Here is a 15762-nt window from a genome sequence, read left to right as displayed (position 1 = left end):
GCGGCCCGTTAATCATTCGCGCGTACAACGTGCAAACGATTCGATTACTTATAACGAGGCGAAAGAAACGCGAAGCTCGAAGCCGCGTTAAGTGAAACGAGCTGGAATAACGTCCGCGGCAAACGTATGATCTTGCATATACTATGAAGGTATGCAACAATCCTCGAGGTCGGATCGAGGCGCAACGCCCCTAGGCGTTGCGATTATATATGGCACGTGTTACGTAATATAAATTTTTGCACACTTCGTCCTTTAACTCCTCTTTCTGTTTTCAGTCTTCGATCAACGCCGAACGAAGCGGAACGATCGCCCCTCTTCGTCGTCCTGACTCCTCCGATGTGCAATCATATGTCGGTAACTCGTCTACAACGTAGGGTGATCATATCTCTCTCTCTCTCTCTCTCGCTCTCGCGCGCGCTTAACAAGAATGTATATTCCCCTCTCTGGACTGCGATTGGTGTATTCGTATTACGGTACAATAAATACGGTTTAAAGGTAAACAAGTCTTCTAAGGAATAGATCGTTGAAAATTGTCTCACAATTTCACGACACACGCGATGTTAGTAGAGAATTAAATTAGCAACTTAATACGAGTGTTAATACGAAATTAATCCGTGGCTAATATTAAGGTAAAATTAGAGAACTAATTATTAATGTAATCGGCGTGCAACGCGCTAACGTTAATGTTAATGTAAAAGGAAATCGTTGATACGGAAGAAAAAGAGAATACTTTCAATTTGAACTTTGTCATCGATGAAATGATACTTTGGTTACGACAGAGCTTCTACGCGTAAAATTCTAACAACTCTAAGAAACGACGACGCGACCTCGCGGTTCCGTCTTGTCATTTCCGTTATTTTCTTTTTTTTTCTTTTTTTTCTTTCTTTTTTTACATTACCCTCGTTACTTTCCAATTCGATTGGAAGGATACGATCACCTTACCGTAACATTCTAACTTAAACGATTTAGGCTAAATAAAGATTATTACGCAAATAGCGGGTAACTATTCCATTCAAGGAAAAAGAACCATGTTCTCCCTTAGGGCGATTAAAGCTTCGAAATGAGCAACGATCGTACATACAGAATGAGTCTAAGATAACCAACAGACGCGTATATATTTATATATATCACTCCGGAAATCGTCAAAATTTTCTTTTAAATCTCTATCCACGGTTACATAACATCGTTATAATAACACCGTACTTTATCTAGACCCGCACTGTACACAGAAATTTCGCGTCGCTTATGTCCAACAATAAATAATTAAGCCGCTGAAAAACATTTCGTCGTTAAGTTTCAACGCACGCTTAATATACATATCATCATCGTCGTCATAGAACTATTAATCTCTCTTCCTCTACGATTACACTCTGCAAACGTAATACTGAACGAAACAATTAAATTCGTCATCTTGATTGTACAGCGAGACTTCGTTATTTGCGCGTGCCTCCAGCAACGTGCAATCAACGAGTACGTAGTGCTCGTGGTGACTACTCTTTACCATTACTACTAATAATAACAAATTTTCGAATAAAATTCACCCACACAAATCTATACAACTCGTCCAAGATTTTCAAACGTCGTACGAAAGCATTGTTACCCTCTGACCGGAAATATTTTTCGTCTCGTTTCTATCAGGAATATCTTGCAAAATTATCGAACATTTTTCCATCGAGATAAGACAAAAATTCTGAAAATTTCATTCATTATATGTGTTGTTCTTTGGAGGCAATTCGGAGCGGTGGTGGGGATAACTCGCGCGCAACTAACGAGGTCGCGCAACTAACGGAGTCCTCGTTGTACTTTGTACCGTCGCAAACGACAACGCGTTCCATATACGAACTAAATCGAAGTGTGCAATGTAACCGCGTTTAGATTATTACCGATCGAGTCGACGAATCACGGCAGAAAAGAAACTTTACAAGTTCCTCGAGATCTCGTTTGCTTTTTTTTTTTCTTCTTTTTGTTATCTTTTTTTTTTTTTGTTTTTTTTTTTCTCTCTCTCGTTACGGACGGCTGAAAAGGGCCCGCCAATTTGACGCTCTTCGATATTTAGGACCATTACTGCCGATCGCTGCGCCATCGGTCGTTTCACCCGCGAAACAGAAAGGTCTTACTACCCGAGATCGGGGAATCACGATCCCTCGAGCCTCGTCAAGAGATAGTGTTCTATTTTCTCGTTACGATAACAAGTCTATCACGAATCATTCGGAAAGTATATATAATATATTCGTACTATATTTCGCGCAAACATTTTCGTTTGTTTTTTTCATTTTTTTTTCTCTCTTTTTTTTTCCTTTTTTTTTTTTTAAATTACTTTCATCGTTCACCGTTCAACGAACCTTCTCTGGTAACGTTCGTACGAGAAGTTTAACGATACATCTGTACGACGTTCCGCGTGAACGAGATACGAGGAACGTCGTCCGTACTTTTTTCTTTATTTCATTGTTACCTTTTTATTCGATTTTTTATCCTTTTATTAAAGAGTTTAACTTTTTATTAACGGGTGCGTCGAGAAACGTTTAAGAGCGAAATGTTGCGTCGATCGAGATCGAGCGTACTTAGAATCATGTCGTTGGTGCGTTCGAGGTTGGGGGCGGGTCGGTGCGCCACAGTGAGCTGCCCGATTGGCTGATCGTGGTGATCTGTAAATAAAACCATATTAGAATTCTACAGGCACAGTTTACATTCAAATAATTACAGAGTTTTATGTGTACGCAGCAACGTTAAATACTCGTAGTCAATGGAATACTTTTAAAACTATAATAGTCGGAGGAAATTCGTGTACATGTATAATCATTTACAAAATTGAACATTTATAATCTTTTCCTTCCTCTGCAAAAAGTAGCGTTTTTTTTTTCTAAGATGGACTCTTCGGCACTTGTCCAATTTTACTTTGGACTAAAAAAAAAAAACACCTCCGGAGCGTAAACAATATCGATTACTTCACCCAGAAAGACTATTTAACTTTTCCATATTTAAAGATTATAATTAACTTTTCTAAACTGTAAAAGTGAACAAGTATTGAACAGTTCGTCGGTGAATTTGTTATTTTGAATATTAAAATATCAAAAGTTCACAAACATCAAGTTCCCTGTAATCGTCGCGTGTACCGTTCAACGTGTCGATAAAGATTTTTTAAAGACCGTATACAGAACAAGAATTGTAAATTCGGTTTAATATTCGTGGAATACGGTTCAAAGTAATTGGTACCCAGCGATGTTTGGTAGAATGTTTACGGCCCGTTGTAAATTGCTCGTGTTACGAGTGCAATAGTTGTTGCACAAACAAACACACGGGGATCGTGTATTAATTGTCACCTTATTGTCGTGTCCGATTAATGGAGTTTCTGCCGTGGTTTCGTCGCTGGGACGACTCATGTACGGATGTGGTGGCGGCACATAAATCGGCTTGGAATGACTAGCGACTTGCGCGTAAATCGTCGGTTCCTGGATTGGCTGTCTACGCGTCAGAGTCGACATGGGTAGCAGTTGAGGACGTTGAATATTGGATACCTGTACCGGCTGATAACAATTAGGCGGTATTCGTCGGTTGCTTCGGAGTGTCAGCTCGGCGTACGTTAGCTCCGATCCCTGGAAAAGAGACGAGATTGTAAGTCGTTATAAATTATAAGGACGAGGGAATTGCAGTTTAACGCACGAGTGTCGGTTATCCGAATTTTAGATCCCAAGTACTCCGGATGTGTTTTTGTAGGATAAATTTAATTGCTCGGCTTAAAACTCGGTTTATCGGTACCACTCTAATTAAACGCCTTTATTGCTCGTAGGTAGGAATACACGGAGATCAAAAAAAAAAAAAAAGTACGTAAACGCTCGGGAGGTGCAGTTGAAACGCTATTGTTAAAATGTAATCTGAATCGTGCTCGTATTTACGAATAACTATTGAATAAAATCCGACGAACAAATTCGAAAATGGTCATAAAGAGTTATCGAATTGCTTGCTCGGTTGAACGATGGTATTTTCGGGGGAATGAAAATATTCCTAGGAAAGTTAGAGGTTCGTTCGATCAGACTCGAAACAATCGTTGCTACGTTCAGAGATCGATGTAATTAGATTTTGGGTGAGATTTTTACATCGAATTATTCAATATCTGGAGGTGTATTCTGTAATCGAAAGGGAATCAACCGAGCAGTCGAAGCTATATCTACGATTCTGAACAAGTGGGGAGAGAACGAAAGAACGAAAGAACGGTGTGGTGGGGGTAACCTCCTCGTGGCCTTGAGCGGCCAATTGATCTCGCTCCGACTTGCCCGAGTACCTAGAAGCACGATCGGAGAACGTATCGGTGTTTCGTTAACGTTCGAAGTTCAAAATTGAAATTATTTCGGAGCGACGTGGCAACGCGTGAAGTTCGAAAGAATATTCGAACGGTGTGGTGGGGGTAACCTTCTCGTGGCCTTGAGCGGCCAATAGATCTCGCTCCGACTTCCCCGAGTATCTAGAAGCACGATCGGAGAACGTATCGGTCTCTTATTAACGTTCGAAGTTCAAAATTGAAATTATTTCGGAGCGACGTGGCAACGCGCGAAGTTCGAAAGAACGTGGTGGGGGTAACCTCCTCGTGGCCTTGAGCGGCCAATTGATCTCGCTCCGACTTCCCCGAGTATCTAGAAGCACGATCGGAGAACGTATCGGTCTTTTATTAACGTTCGAAGTTCAAAATTGAAATTATTTTCGGAGTGACGTGGCAACGCGCGAAGTTCGAAAGAACGTGGTGCGGGTAACCTTCTCGTGACCTTGAGCGGCCAATTGATCTCGCTCTGACTTGCCCGAGTATCTAGAAGCACGATCGGAGAACGTATCGGTCTCTTATTAACGTTCGAAGTTCAAAATTGAAATTATTTCGGAGTGACGTGGCAACGCGCGAAGTTCGAAAGAACGTTCGAACGGTGTGGTGGGGGTAACCTTCTCGTGCCCTTGAGCGGCCAATTGATCTCGCTCCGACTTCCCCGAGTACCTAGAAGCACGATCGGAGAACGTATCGGTCTCTTATTAACGTTCGAAGTTCAAAATTGAAATTATTTCGGAGTGACGTGGCAACGCGTGAAGTTCGAAAGAATATTCGAACGGTGTGGTGGGGGTAACCTTCTCGTGGCCTTGAGCGGCCAATAGATCTCGCTCCGACTTCCCCGAGTATCTAGAAGCACGATCGGAGAACGTATCGGTCTCTTATTAACGTTCGAAGTTCAAAATTGAAATTATTTCAGAGCGACGTGGCATTGTAGAAATTGTCCAGTCGTGAAATAAAATTGTAACGACGGAAACGCGTGCGTGTGCGCGCGTCTGACAGGAAACGAAAAGGAAAGGCACGACAGTTGAAAAGTTACGAGTGTCGCCCTTCAAAGTTTTCGTTTTATTCGAGCCCCATTTTTCTCCTTCTCTCTCTGTTTCGTACGCGACACCTATGGAACGCTCGTCGTGAAACTCCAGCGCAATTCAATTAATGCAATTCGTACTCACGTTATTGACATTGGTAAAAGTACTTGGGTCCGTTCGTTGCTGGTGTAAAACGTAGCGCGGTGAAGTACCCTTGCACAGTTCCGCGTAAGAATTTTCTGTGGAAAAACAGTTCAAGATGATTGTTAATAGTTTCGCGGCTACTTGCGGGAACTTGTCGTTCGCTTACGCGAAAGTAATTTGTCGTTAAACCCTTCAGCTAACAAGTTCTTTCTCTTAATAAGTCTCGGTGGTTTTTCACGTGCCTAAGTACGCCTAGAAATATTATATCGTGTAAATTATAAATTGTGAACCGAATAAAAATTATACTCTACTACGTGCATTTATAAGGAAAACCAGTTTCAATTGAAACAGGTGTGTAATCGTATCGTTGAACAGTTACGTATTATTGGAATATATAAATTAACGATATCTTATTTTTAACGTGAAAATTAGCAACGGTGCAGCCGAGAATTATGCAAAAAAAAAAAACAGTGTTAAACGTACTCGAGGCAAAAGGTTCCTCTCCCAGGTACTTTCTGAAATTACACAGAAGATGCATTCTTTGTTAAATATTACTATCGCTGTTGAAAGATTATTTAACTGCGGATAGTGGATTATGCGAACATTAGAGAAAAGTAAAAGTAAACCTAATTTTATTCATAGTGTACATACACACGAGAGTAATATGTATAAATTGAGGATAAGGATTTGTAGCTGTACACTTCGTATTTCTTCATTTCCATTTTCAGTTTAATGGAACAAAGGGAAACTCTGTTTAGAAATTTGTCGACATTGAAATTATTCTTCTTTGACGTTATACACGGTTCATTTTTCAAATAAAATGCTTCGTTATGATCTCGTTTCGCGTATCTTTTCTCGCAGTATTAATAAAGCTGCCGGCAAATTCTCGGAAATATCAAAGTAACGAAACTGGAGGAAACAGAATCTTTTAAAAGAGGGTATTCTACTAGCACCTAACGAGCTAATTGCCGCCATTTCTTTTTACTCGGTTTCTTCTGTGCCCTACCGAGATACCAGCTACTGTAAAATGCCGTTACATTAATTCTTGCGCTACGGTGGAGTCCGCTCGAGATGCTCTATCACTGACGAACCTGTCTGAAGTTAATCAAGTCACTTTACTCTTCATTAAATGTTCCTCGAACGACGAAGATCGTACTTCGTCTTATGCAAATAACGTTGAATGACTTCATCCGCGTGATCCTTGAAAGCTTTCGGTTATAATCGAAATAATTAACGATCCACGATGATAATCATCGTACGAATACGTTCTCGATATCATTTAATGCCGACAGCTGCTGACCTCTGCCGACCAGCGCTCTAATTTCTTTTTTTCTTTTTCTTAAATTCATTTCTTTGCCTCATTTATTTTATTTCTTTCTACGTATCTGTATTTATTCTTTGATTTTCATTTGTATTTGTTTTTCCATGTTTATTCTCTCTGCTACTTCACAAATGTATTTAACCATTGTTTTGATTTGTTTAATATTCAGTATAAATTTCATTCGACTACCTTAGCTAGGTACATCGGACAACCATGACCGAAGAAAACTTTAGAGCTTAGATCTAAGAGACAGCTTAGACTAAGTTAGTTTCAAGATCATCGTGTACGAATATCTGTACTCTGTCAAGCAATTATCCAATCGCTTTCTCGTTTCACAGTCCGGTCACCCCTGCTAGTTGCATAAGCAAGTGACCGGTCGTGTAGGCAGTCCGAGCGGTCAGTTGCTCTCTCTTCTGGCGCGTCCGCTTCCAGAAGATGTAGCGAACACAGAGGGAGGTTTCACCTCTGTTTCTGTGGAAGTCACCGATCGCAGGAGAGTATCCTCTCTTCCGTAATCCTTTGCAAGTCCTTTGGAGTTCCAGAGAAACGGGGCACTCCTTTCGGCGAAAACCACAAATTTTCGATAAAAACACCAATGGGTAATTGTATCGAAGAACACGAAACGAAAAACTTAACGCAACATCGACGACCCAATTACTGTTCGATGCAGCTAAACAGTCGTTATGAACTCTTCAGGGTACGGTAGGTTAAGAAATGTCCCCACTGTTCAATTCCCTGACACACACAGTGGGATATTCTTTTAAATCCACCATGAAAACTTAAAACAACTCCGTAGAAATTACACTGCCGGCCGATTAATATCCCATCTGACAATTAAATATTTAATCAATCAATTTTTCACTTTCACTGATTTCGTATCGTTTCACACGTTCGGTAACCGTACCATAAAGACTCAACGCCACAACTCAACCTTTACACGGGGTCGATATCGAACCCGAGATTTTCGTTTTCGCGAAAAAAACACACACACCCGCGCAACACACTGCCCGAGTGAACGACCCGCCGAAGTAGTAGCACACTTCGCGAACACGGTATTCTATCTAGTACTTGTAGCTTAAAGGGTTAGGTCTGGCCACCGTGCGAACCCGGGCAACGCACCAGATGCTCGTTAAATTACCCACCATTAGCGTGAGGAATTATATCGGGGTCCTTCTCGAAGCTCTCGATGCTGTCGGAGTTGAGAGGCAAGGTCGACGATTTATCACGTGGAGAGGAGCTGCCGGTTCCGGACGCGGCCAGGTTCGCCATGCCGCCGTCGTCGTGAGAGTCCTTGTCCTCCTGGGGCCTTGGTCGATAGCGTAATCTCACCGCCAGGACTATCACGAAGATCACGAGCAGAAGACCCGCTGTTGCGCCGACCACTGCGCCGAGCAGTGGCCCGGACAACGACAGCATCACTGGCGTGAGAGCTGGAAATCGCAGTAAATGCTTTCAGTCCTCTACCGCCTCAACGGAGGAGATTGGGATTTGATCGTTGAAAGGACGCTGATCTCGCGAGGATTTCCTTTGGGAGGCTTGCATTGAGAGGGATTTCGGGGATCAGGGGTTCGCGAGGCTTGATTTCTTGTCTTTGCGTTATTTCGGCCGAGCGCGGCTCACCGCGGCGCTCTTGTATTTCTCTACGGTCGCTTTTTTTTTTTTGGTTTTTCTTTCTCGGGGAGAACTTGAACACGGGTTGAACGAGGAGATACGGTTTTAAGGGGGGATGTGGTGGGGGTAGGTAGACGCAAACTCGAGATGCACGGAAGTGTCGGTACGCTCGAGCGCAGCTAACCTACCGAACGAGTATGTTTTTCATTTTGGCGCGAAACGATATCGTTTTCGTTCGTGTATCGTGTTACATCGGGGGTGGTTGTTTTTTCTTCTTTTTTTTTGTTTTTCATACTTTATGGATCTCGATCGTTTCGCGACGCGCACTGGTTTCGAATTTTCGACGTTTAATATCGTGCACGTGGGTTTACCGAGATCAACGCGAACGGAAGACACGGGACTTGTATCGACGCGCGTGGGTCATTCATGACCCGGATTGACTTTTCCTTAATCGTAGCGTCGGTGCGATTCGTTTGATCGAGATTGAAGAATGACGCGATCGAGTGATGGAATTTTCGTACGAATTGTTTGTCGGGGTGGAATCGAATTACGGGTCTGTTTGGACCCAGGCATGGTCTTTCTTAACCCTCTTGGAATCAATACGACACTTGTCAAAATTAAATACGAACTATGTATTTCGAAGTATCGTATGAAACGAAATTTAACATTCTCTAACGTTTGTTTAAATTTCGGGGACAGAAGAAAAGATTGCACAATACTTCCTACCATATATTCAAGATGCTCGTTAGATTTTAGTAGTTCGTTCTATACCGGGTGTAAAAAATATTCGCGACAGCTTCGATTTTTTATTTTTCCAAGCAATTTTCCACAGCACAATGGATCGAAATCTCGAACGATTTTCCACTTGAAAAATTGTCCAGTAAACTTCTCTGTTCTCTTAACGCAGAGAATAGATAGAAATAATATTGTTGGTTTCGAGATTGATGTAAAGGTTGTATTTTCAACGAAATCTTTACCAGACTCAGATTCACTTGCTTTGTGACAGATGTGCGTGTTTCATGCTCCGAGCAGTTAGGTACACTGACGTAAGGAATTCAAACAACATTTCGCGCGATCGTGATTTATTTGTTTGCGCAAATTCAACTGGCAATTTGATTTACGTTCGTGGCGCATTGTAGGTAATAATGGATTAATATCTCGATAATAAACGAGCTACGCCCTGATTAACTATGGTCCAGTGGGTTTCGTATTTAGCCAACGACAATTATGTAAATTAAATCATCGCGGGCTGATCGTCGTTTCCGGTAGCGACTGTGTCACGGGTAATCGTGCAACGAAAATAAGGAAACCGTTAGCAATTGTACAGGGACGAGAGAATGGGTGGTGGGGGGTGAAGTTTCACTTTATCGGTGTACCGTGTTATCGTAAAATATTGCACATAAGACGTTTAATGGCCCGTTGTGGATATATCGAGTAATCTCGACGAGAAACGTACGGTTTTCAATGCTGCGCGTTCACGGTCCTCGAATCAAAATTAAATGGTTTCACAAATTGGTAACGCCTCGATATTTTTACCAGTGCGCTTTCTCATTTTCGGCGAACATGATTACGTTTGTTCAGTTTGTTAATTGATAGTGAAATGTGTATACATTGTTTGAAAATGACGGTTGGTTCGAAGAGACGTTGTTCAATTATAATACTCGGTATTTAGATACATTTCTCGTCGATACTCGAGACATTTTATTAGTTGCACAAATACCGTTGCATTTTTGGGAATTTATTGCTTGAAAGTTAAAAAGGTGTTCATCGTTCGAAAGAGATGTTATTCGATTATGATATTTTGGTATTTGGATTCTTCTTATGGTATTTGTGACACACTATTGGATACACAATACTGATGTATTCTTTAGGTATTTGTCAATTGAAAATGAGAAAAGTGTGCATCGTTTAAAAGGAACCGTTGTTATCACATTATAATATTTGAATTTGAATATTTTTTCCTCGTTGACAGTGAGAAAAACACACGAATGCCGATTTATTTATTAAACATTTATTTATAAACGAAACTCGTTTTAACGAGGTACTTTTGCACGCGACTGTGAACGAGTGTGTATCAAAACAGCGAATTTACAACGAGTTGTGAACATTTTATCTTACAAATTATTTACAATCACCGTACCACAGAGTAATTGAAAAACGTTAGAGAAACGTTCACGAATGTATTTTACCTACTCGTGAGAATTAAAAGGGAGATCCTTGGGTACAATTTCTTTGTAACTTTTCGTTTTCAAAGTGCAAACACTTATCGAGTTATCGTAAATTCTGCTAGTTATTGTATTTCAGTGTTTCGAGTAATCTCTATTGAAAGCCATACACACTATAGTCGGATCAAACTCAATTGGCTACTCAAGGAGACTGAGTACCACCCCTACCATACCTTCACATTATCTCTCAAACGAGGAATCGTAGTCAAGGAAACCGCCTTGAGCAATCAAATCCGATCCGATTATAGCCTCGACATGCTCTGTATCATTATTCCTCGAATGGATCATTGATCATTCCCTGCTGATTTCTAGTTGTGTGCATTGCTCGTGCATTTCAGCAATTCTTGATACGTTTCCACCGGTGTTCGATGTTTCTTATAACGATTGTCTCTTAGAAAGAAACGCGAACCCTGTTCTTATTGGGATTTTCTCCTTGATATCAATTCTTTTTATTATATCAATTTTGTGAAGTTGCTTTTTATCACTCTTGGTGAGATAGTCTTCAAAAATTTATAAAACGATGATTATTCGTCTAAAAAAGGTTACAATGTACCAATGTGAAGAGATCGATACCGAAACCATCCGGTTTGTTAATCCATCGGAATGTGTATTGTTGACAGTGGATAACAGTAGTTTTACCAGACCAATGGTAAAAATATTATTTTTCCTCACTGTCTGCAATAGTTTCCACAAATTTATAAAACGACAATCATTCGTCCGAAAAGCTTCACAGAGTATGGTAAAGGTTTACAATGGCCAAGAATAATCGATCAGCACCAAATGTGTATTTTTGGTAATACATATTAGTATCTGGACCAATGTACTCTAAAAACGTTACTTTTTATCACTGTCTATAACAGTCTTTACAAATTTATAAAACGACAGTCCATCAATGACCAAGAAATTAATATCAAAACGGTTTGTTAATCGATCAGCACCAAATGTGTATTTTTGGTAATACGTATAATATTAGTATCTGGACCGATACACTGTGAAGAAATTACTTTTTATCACTATCTATAATAGACTTTACAAATTTTTAAAACGACGTTTCATCAATGGCCAAGAAATTAATATTAAAACGGTTTGTTAATCGATCAGCACCAAATGTGTATTTTTGGTAATATATATTAGTATCTGGACCAATACACTGTGAAGAAATTACTTTTTATCACTGTCTATAATAGACTTTACAAATTTTTAAAACGACGTTTCATCAATGGTCAAGAAATTAATATCTAAACGTTTGTTACGGTTTAACAAACTTTACGGTTTGTTAATCGATCAGTACCAAATGTGTATTTTTGGTAATACGTATTAGTATCTGGACCAATACACTGTGAAGAAATTACTTTTTATCACTGTCTAAAACAGTCTTCACAAATTTATAAAACGATGTTTCATCAATGGCCAAGAAATTAATATCAAAACGGTTTGTTAATCGATCAGTACCAAATGTGTATTTTTGTTAATACATATTAGTATCTGGACCAATACACTGTGAAGACATTACTTGTTATCACTGTCTATAACAGTCTTTACAAATTTAGAAAACGACAGTCCATCAATGACCAAGAAATTAATATCGAAACGGTTTGTTAATCGATCGTTAACGAATGTGTGTTGTTGGCAGTATACGATACATCGGTATCCAAACCGATGTCACCCGTTGTAACGACTGTGGAAGGTTGTCGTGGCAGTGAAAAGAAGCTGTGCGTCATCTAGGCATGTTCCACACTACGCTCGAGTTGCCGTGGCAAGACTCCATCATTCGCATGCAATGACAAGGTCTACAGAGAAACAGGTGAAACATAAATCTACGTTCAGAAGCGAAAGCGCGTCGTTGCAAGCAAAAACATATCCCGTGACATGTTCCGCGTGTTCTACTACCGCAACGAGTCACCGTGTATTTTAACTCGTTTGTTCGTTTAAAGCATTCGTCGAGTGTACAGAGAGAGGTTCAGATTGGTCCCCCTACACCACGATTTTCCAGATTACACGTCATCAGAAACACGAGACCATCTCTCCCGTATACAAAAGTGTTTCCAGGGCGATACTTTACAGGGCAAACACAATATTTTTTTTTACACAAAGAACCCCCAAATTTTCAAACAGACGCTGTTCGTTATCATTTTCCATATTAATTTACACGGACGCTGTTCATTATTTTTTTCCATATTAATTTACACAGACGCTGTTCGTTATTATTTTGCGCGTTTATAGGTGGTAACCGGTGACGAAGTCGAGCAGACAGGTCCTTTTAGGAGCGTTGTTATGCTCGAGGCAACTTTGAATATATTCGAAAGGACAAAGCTTCGAGGTTCGATATAATTATAAATATTTGTACAAAGTAATTGATCTCAAGAGGGTAGTTGGTAACGGTGATGAACTTTTTCTAGGTTAAAGACGATGAATTTATATATTTAACATTTAAAGAATCGATTCTCCGATAGCTTCGATCGTTTCATCGTGATTATCATTGTCACGGATCGTAACGGGAGATCATCAATAACGAAAACCACCTTTAAGTGTAGAAAAAACGTCTCCAAATGGGAACAAATACAAAATCTCATCCACGATGTATCCGGAATGGTTTTCCATCGGACAACAAACAGTTCGCGGAGACAATAGGGGCCGAGGGACGAAAATGGAGCACTCGGTGTACCGCGAGTCTCGGCCAAATGAGTAAACGAACGCGTCAAATAAATGATGACGTTCTAAAAGCGTGCCGAGATTTCTCTACGTGGTTCTCTCTGTACGTGAGCGAGTTAGGGGGGTTAGGAGCGACGCTCGTAAAAAGCAGCTCGTAAAAATGTACGCTTCCGGCGATGCGATCGTAAAGGCACTTCCGTTGCAGTACTTTCCCCTCCATCGGTGCCACTTTCGATATATTTCTTCTTCTATTTCTTTCTCTTTCTTCGAATGGACAAGTCGACCGACCAAACGCGTACACCACCGTTGAATATAATTCGTGGAACGAATTCGTTGGATTTAGTGACTCGACAATGACGCGATCATCTCTCCTGGTGAGAAACGAAGTTTAGTGTCTTATCTGTGAACAGATTAAGTTTTACGAACCTGCGATCCACCGTTCGCTTTTAGCAACGCTTTTAGTTCAAAGTGTCTCGTGATCTTGAAAAGCAACGCACCAACGTGAAAATTCTCGCTAACCTTGTTGAACAAAGGATTATCGAAGTGGTCGATGTACCGAAGATAAGTGTACAGAGTGTCACGAAACACGAATTCTGTGAGCGTTTGAAAATGGATGAAAAGGTTTCAGAGGGAAGAGAAGACGTGGAAGATGATGCATTGCATGTTGATCGCATCCTTCGATGTTAACGGCTCGGTACACCGTGAATACCTGTCCGTAGCTACCACGATTAATGTTACGTTCTACGTCGATGTCTTCGCACATCTACGAAACAGTATTCCCCGGTGAAGACCACAATTGGGGAAAGGAAATCGGTGGTTGCTTCAACGTGACAATGGCTCACCAATGGCTCACACGTTGATTCGTGTGCGCGAATTTCTCGCTCGTTTTAACACGACTGTTCTTGATCATCCTTTTGTTGCCCAGGGAGGACATCTGGACGTCACTGAAGCGATACAACCGGAAATGACGAGAATCCTGAACAGAGTCTTCGCAGGGAGACTTCCAGCATCGATTCGAGCAATGGACAGACCGAAAATACAGTGTTGTCTCGATAAATGTGAAACCGAGGTACACGATAAATGTGAAAAAAAAAATTTATCCCCACCGTTTGGGAAGGGTCTCTTGTAACCAGTCGAGCGATTAATGTGACACTTCAAGATGGTCGTCGGTCGATAAGACAAGTGCTCGCATTGGTGAAACGATACTAATCAAAAGATGAACTTTTTTTTTATCATTGGTTCTTCCTTCGTGAAAATATTATCGTTACGTTTGTCAGATTTTCTCGATTAAAACGAGACCAAACACGATACGATTTAGATCATATTTACTTAGTTACAATAAGATAAAGATAGAGATTATTTATTAGATAAGAATATTTATTATAATTAGATAAGAGATATTTATCTAACAAGTGAAAAATATCGAGTGGATATCACTTGCCGAACGAATAAATATTATTTAAATTACGTCGTGTTCGGTCCCATTTCAAATAAGATCTCACAAGTGTCTCGATAAAAGTTTCACGAAAGAGGGTGAAAAATTTTTATTTATCAATGATTGCAAGCGATCGAGTCACCATTGAATTTCAACCCCGATAAGTTCCCCTTTCTCTGTCGCTTCCTGTTCCTTTACAAGGCCATGGTTGCCGAAGAAATGCCAACAGACGTGCAGAGTTTCGTGAACGGTACATCATAAATGTGAATCTCGTCACGGAGGCATTCACATTTATCGGGAACGTATTCTATTTCGATTTCGATCGATGGCACCGGTGTTCTCCATTTTCTCGTTTCTCGTCTGTTGCGTATCACCGCGGTGACGTTAATCGCGGCCGTCGAAACGTCGATGCGTCCCGACGCCGTCTGTCTCGCGGATTAACCGAACCGACTAATTTCGAATTAATCGATTATATCCGTGCGGTGTTGGTGTAACCCCGCCGTCTGTCCGTGTTTATGTCTACTATACCGTACGGTCGATCAAATCGATCCATGTAAGCTGCCCATGGACCGCCAATTAGTACAATTCAGTTTACGAGGGTTGTTACGAAAGTTTTCGGTAGAGCAGCTATGAAAGCACGTCGATGTGTGGTGGAAAGACAATACACTGGATACTTCTTTGAGCAGCACGCGGCCACTTGTTGTTGAATGCGAACACGTATTTTCGAGAACACCGAGACGAGACGAGAAAACTGTGCGCGAGTTGCGTACAAACGCAGAGGCAAGGGTCGCGACAAAGACACGTTTGTGTTTCGAACATGTGAAACACAAAAATACATCTCCATACTTCAGGGTATGACTACGTATTCACGAGGGAAGAATCCAATATGTCCTCCCTTCGATTTTATCGCCTTTTGGCAGGATAACGACAGACGGTCGCGATATGGTGTAACGTTGAACTTAGGTACTCGATAAGTGTGAATATACTTCTAATCAAACGCAGACTGTAACTCGTGCTGTGACACGTGTACTGGGAAT

At 40.8% G+C, this 15762-nt stretch overlaps 1 protein-coding gene across 4 annotated transcripts in view; it reads right to left on the bottom strand.

Annotated features, from left to right (window-relative positions):
- Positions 1-444: 444 nt before the first annotated feature.
- Positions 445-15762, bottom strand: part of LOC143145813 (nephrin) — a 586636-nt gene continuing 571318 nt past the window's right edge. For all 4 annotated transcript variants that reach the window (XM_076309561.1, XM_076309562.1, XM_076309564.1 and 1 more), the window contains 4 exons: positions 7945-8232; positions 5482-5576; positions 3321-3593; positions 445-2645 (listed from right to left, as the gene is read on the bottom strand). In XM_076309561.1, coding sequence (XP_076165676.1) covers positions 2568-2645; positions 3321-3593; positions 5482-5576; positions 7945-8232 — 734 coding nt within the window. In that variant the 3' untranslated portion in view covers positions 445-2567. The remainder of the gene's footprint in view (positions 2646-3320; positions 3594-5481; positions 5577-7944; positions 8233-15762) is intronic.

Source organism: Ptiloglossa arizonensis, chromosome 4, assembly GCF_051014685.1.
Source record: "Ptiloglossa arizonensis isolate GNS036 chromosome 4, iyPtiAriz1_principal, whole genome shotgun sequence".
Classification (NCBI taxonomy): domain Eukaryota; kingdom Metazoa; phylum Arthropoda; class Insecta; order Hymenoptera; family Colletidae; genus Ptiloglossa; species Ptiloglossa arizonensis.
Note: the sequence above shows the minus strand (reverse complement) of the source record. Positions and strands in the feature narration are given on the sequence as shown.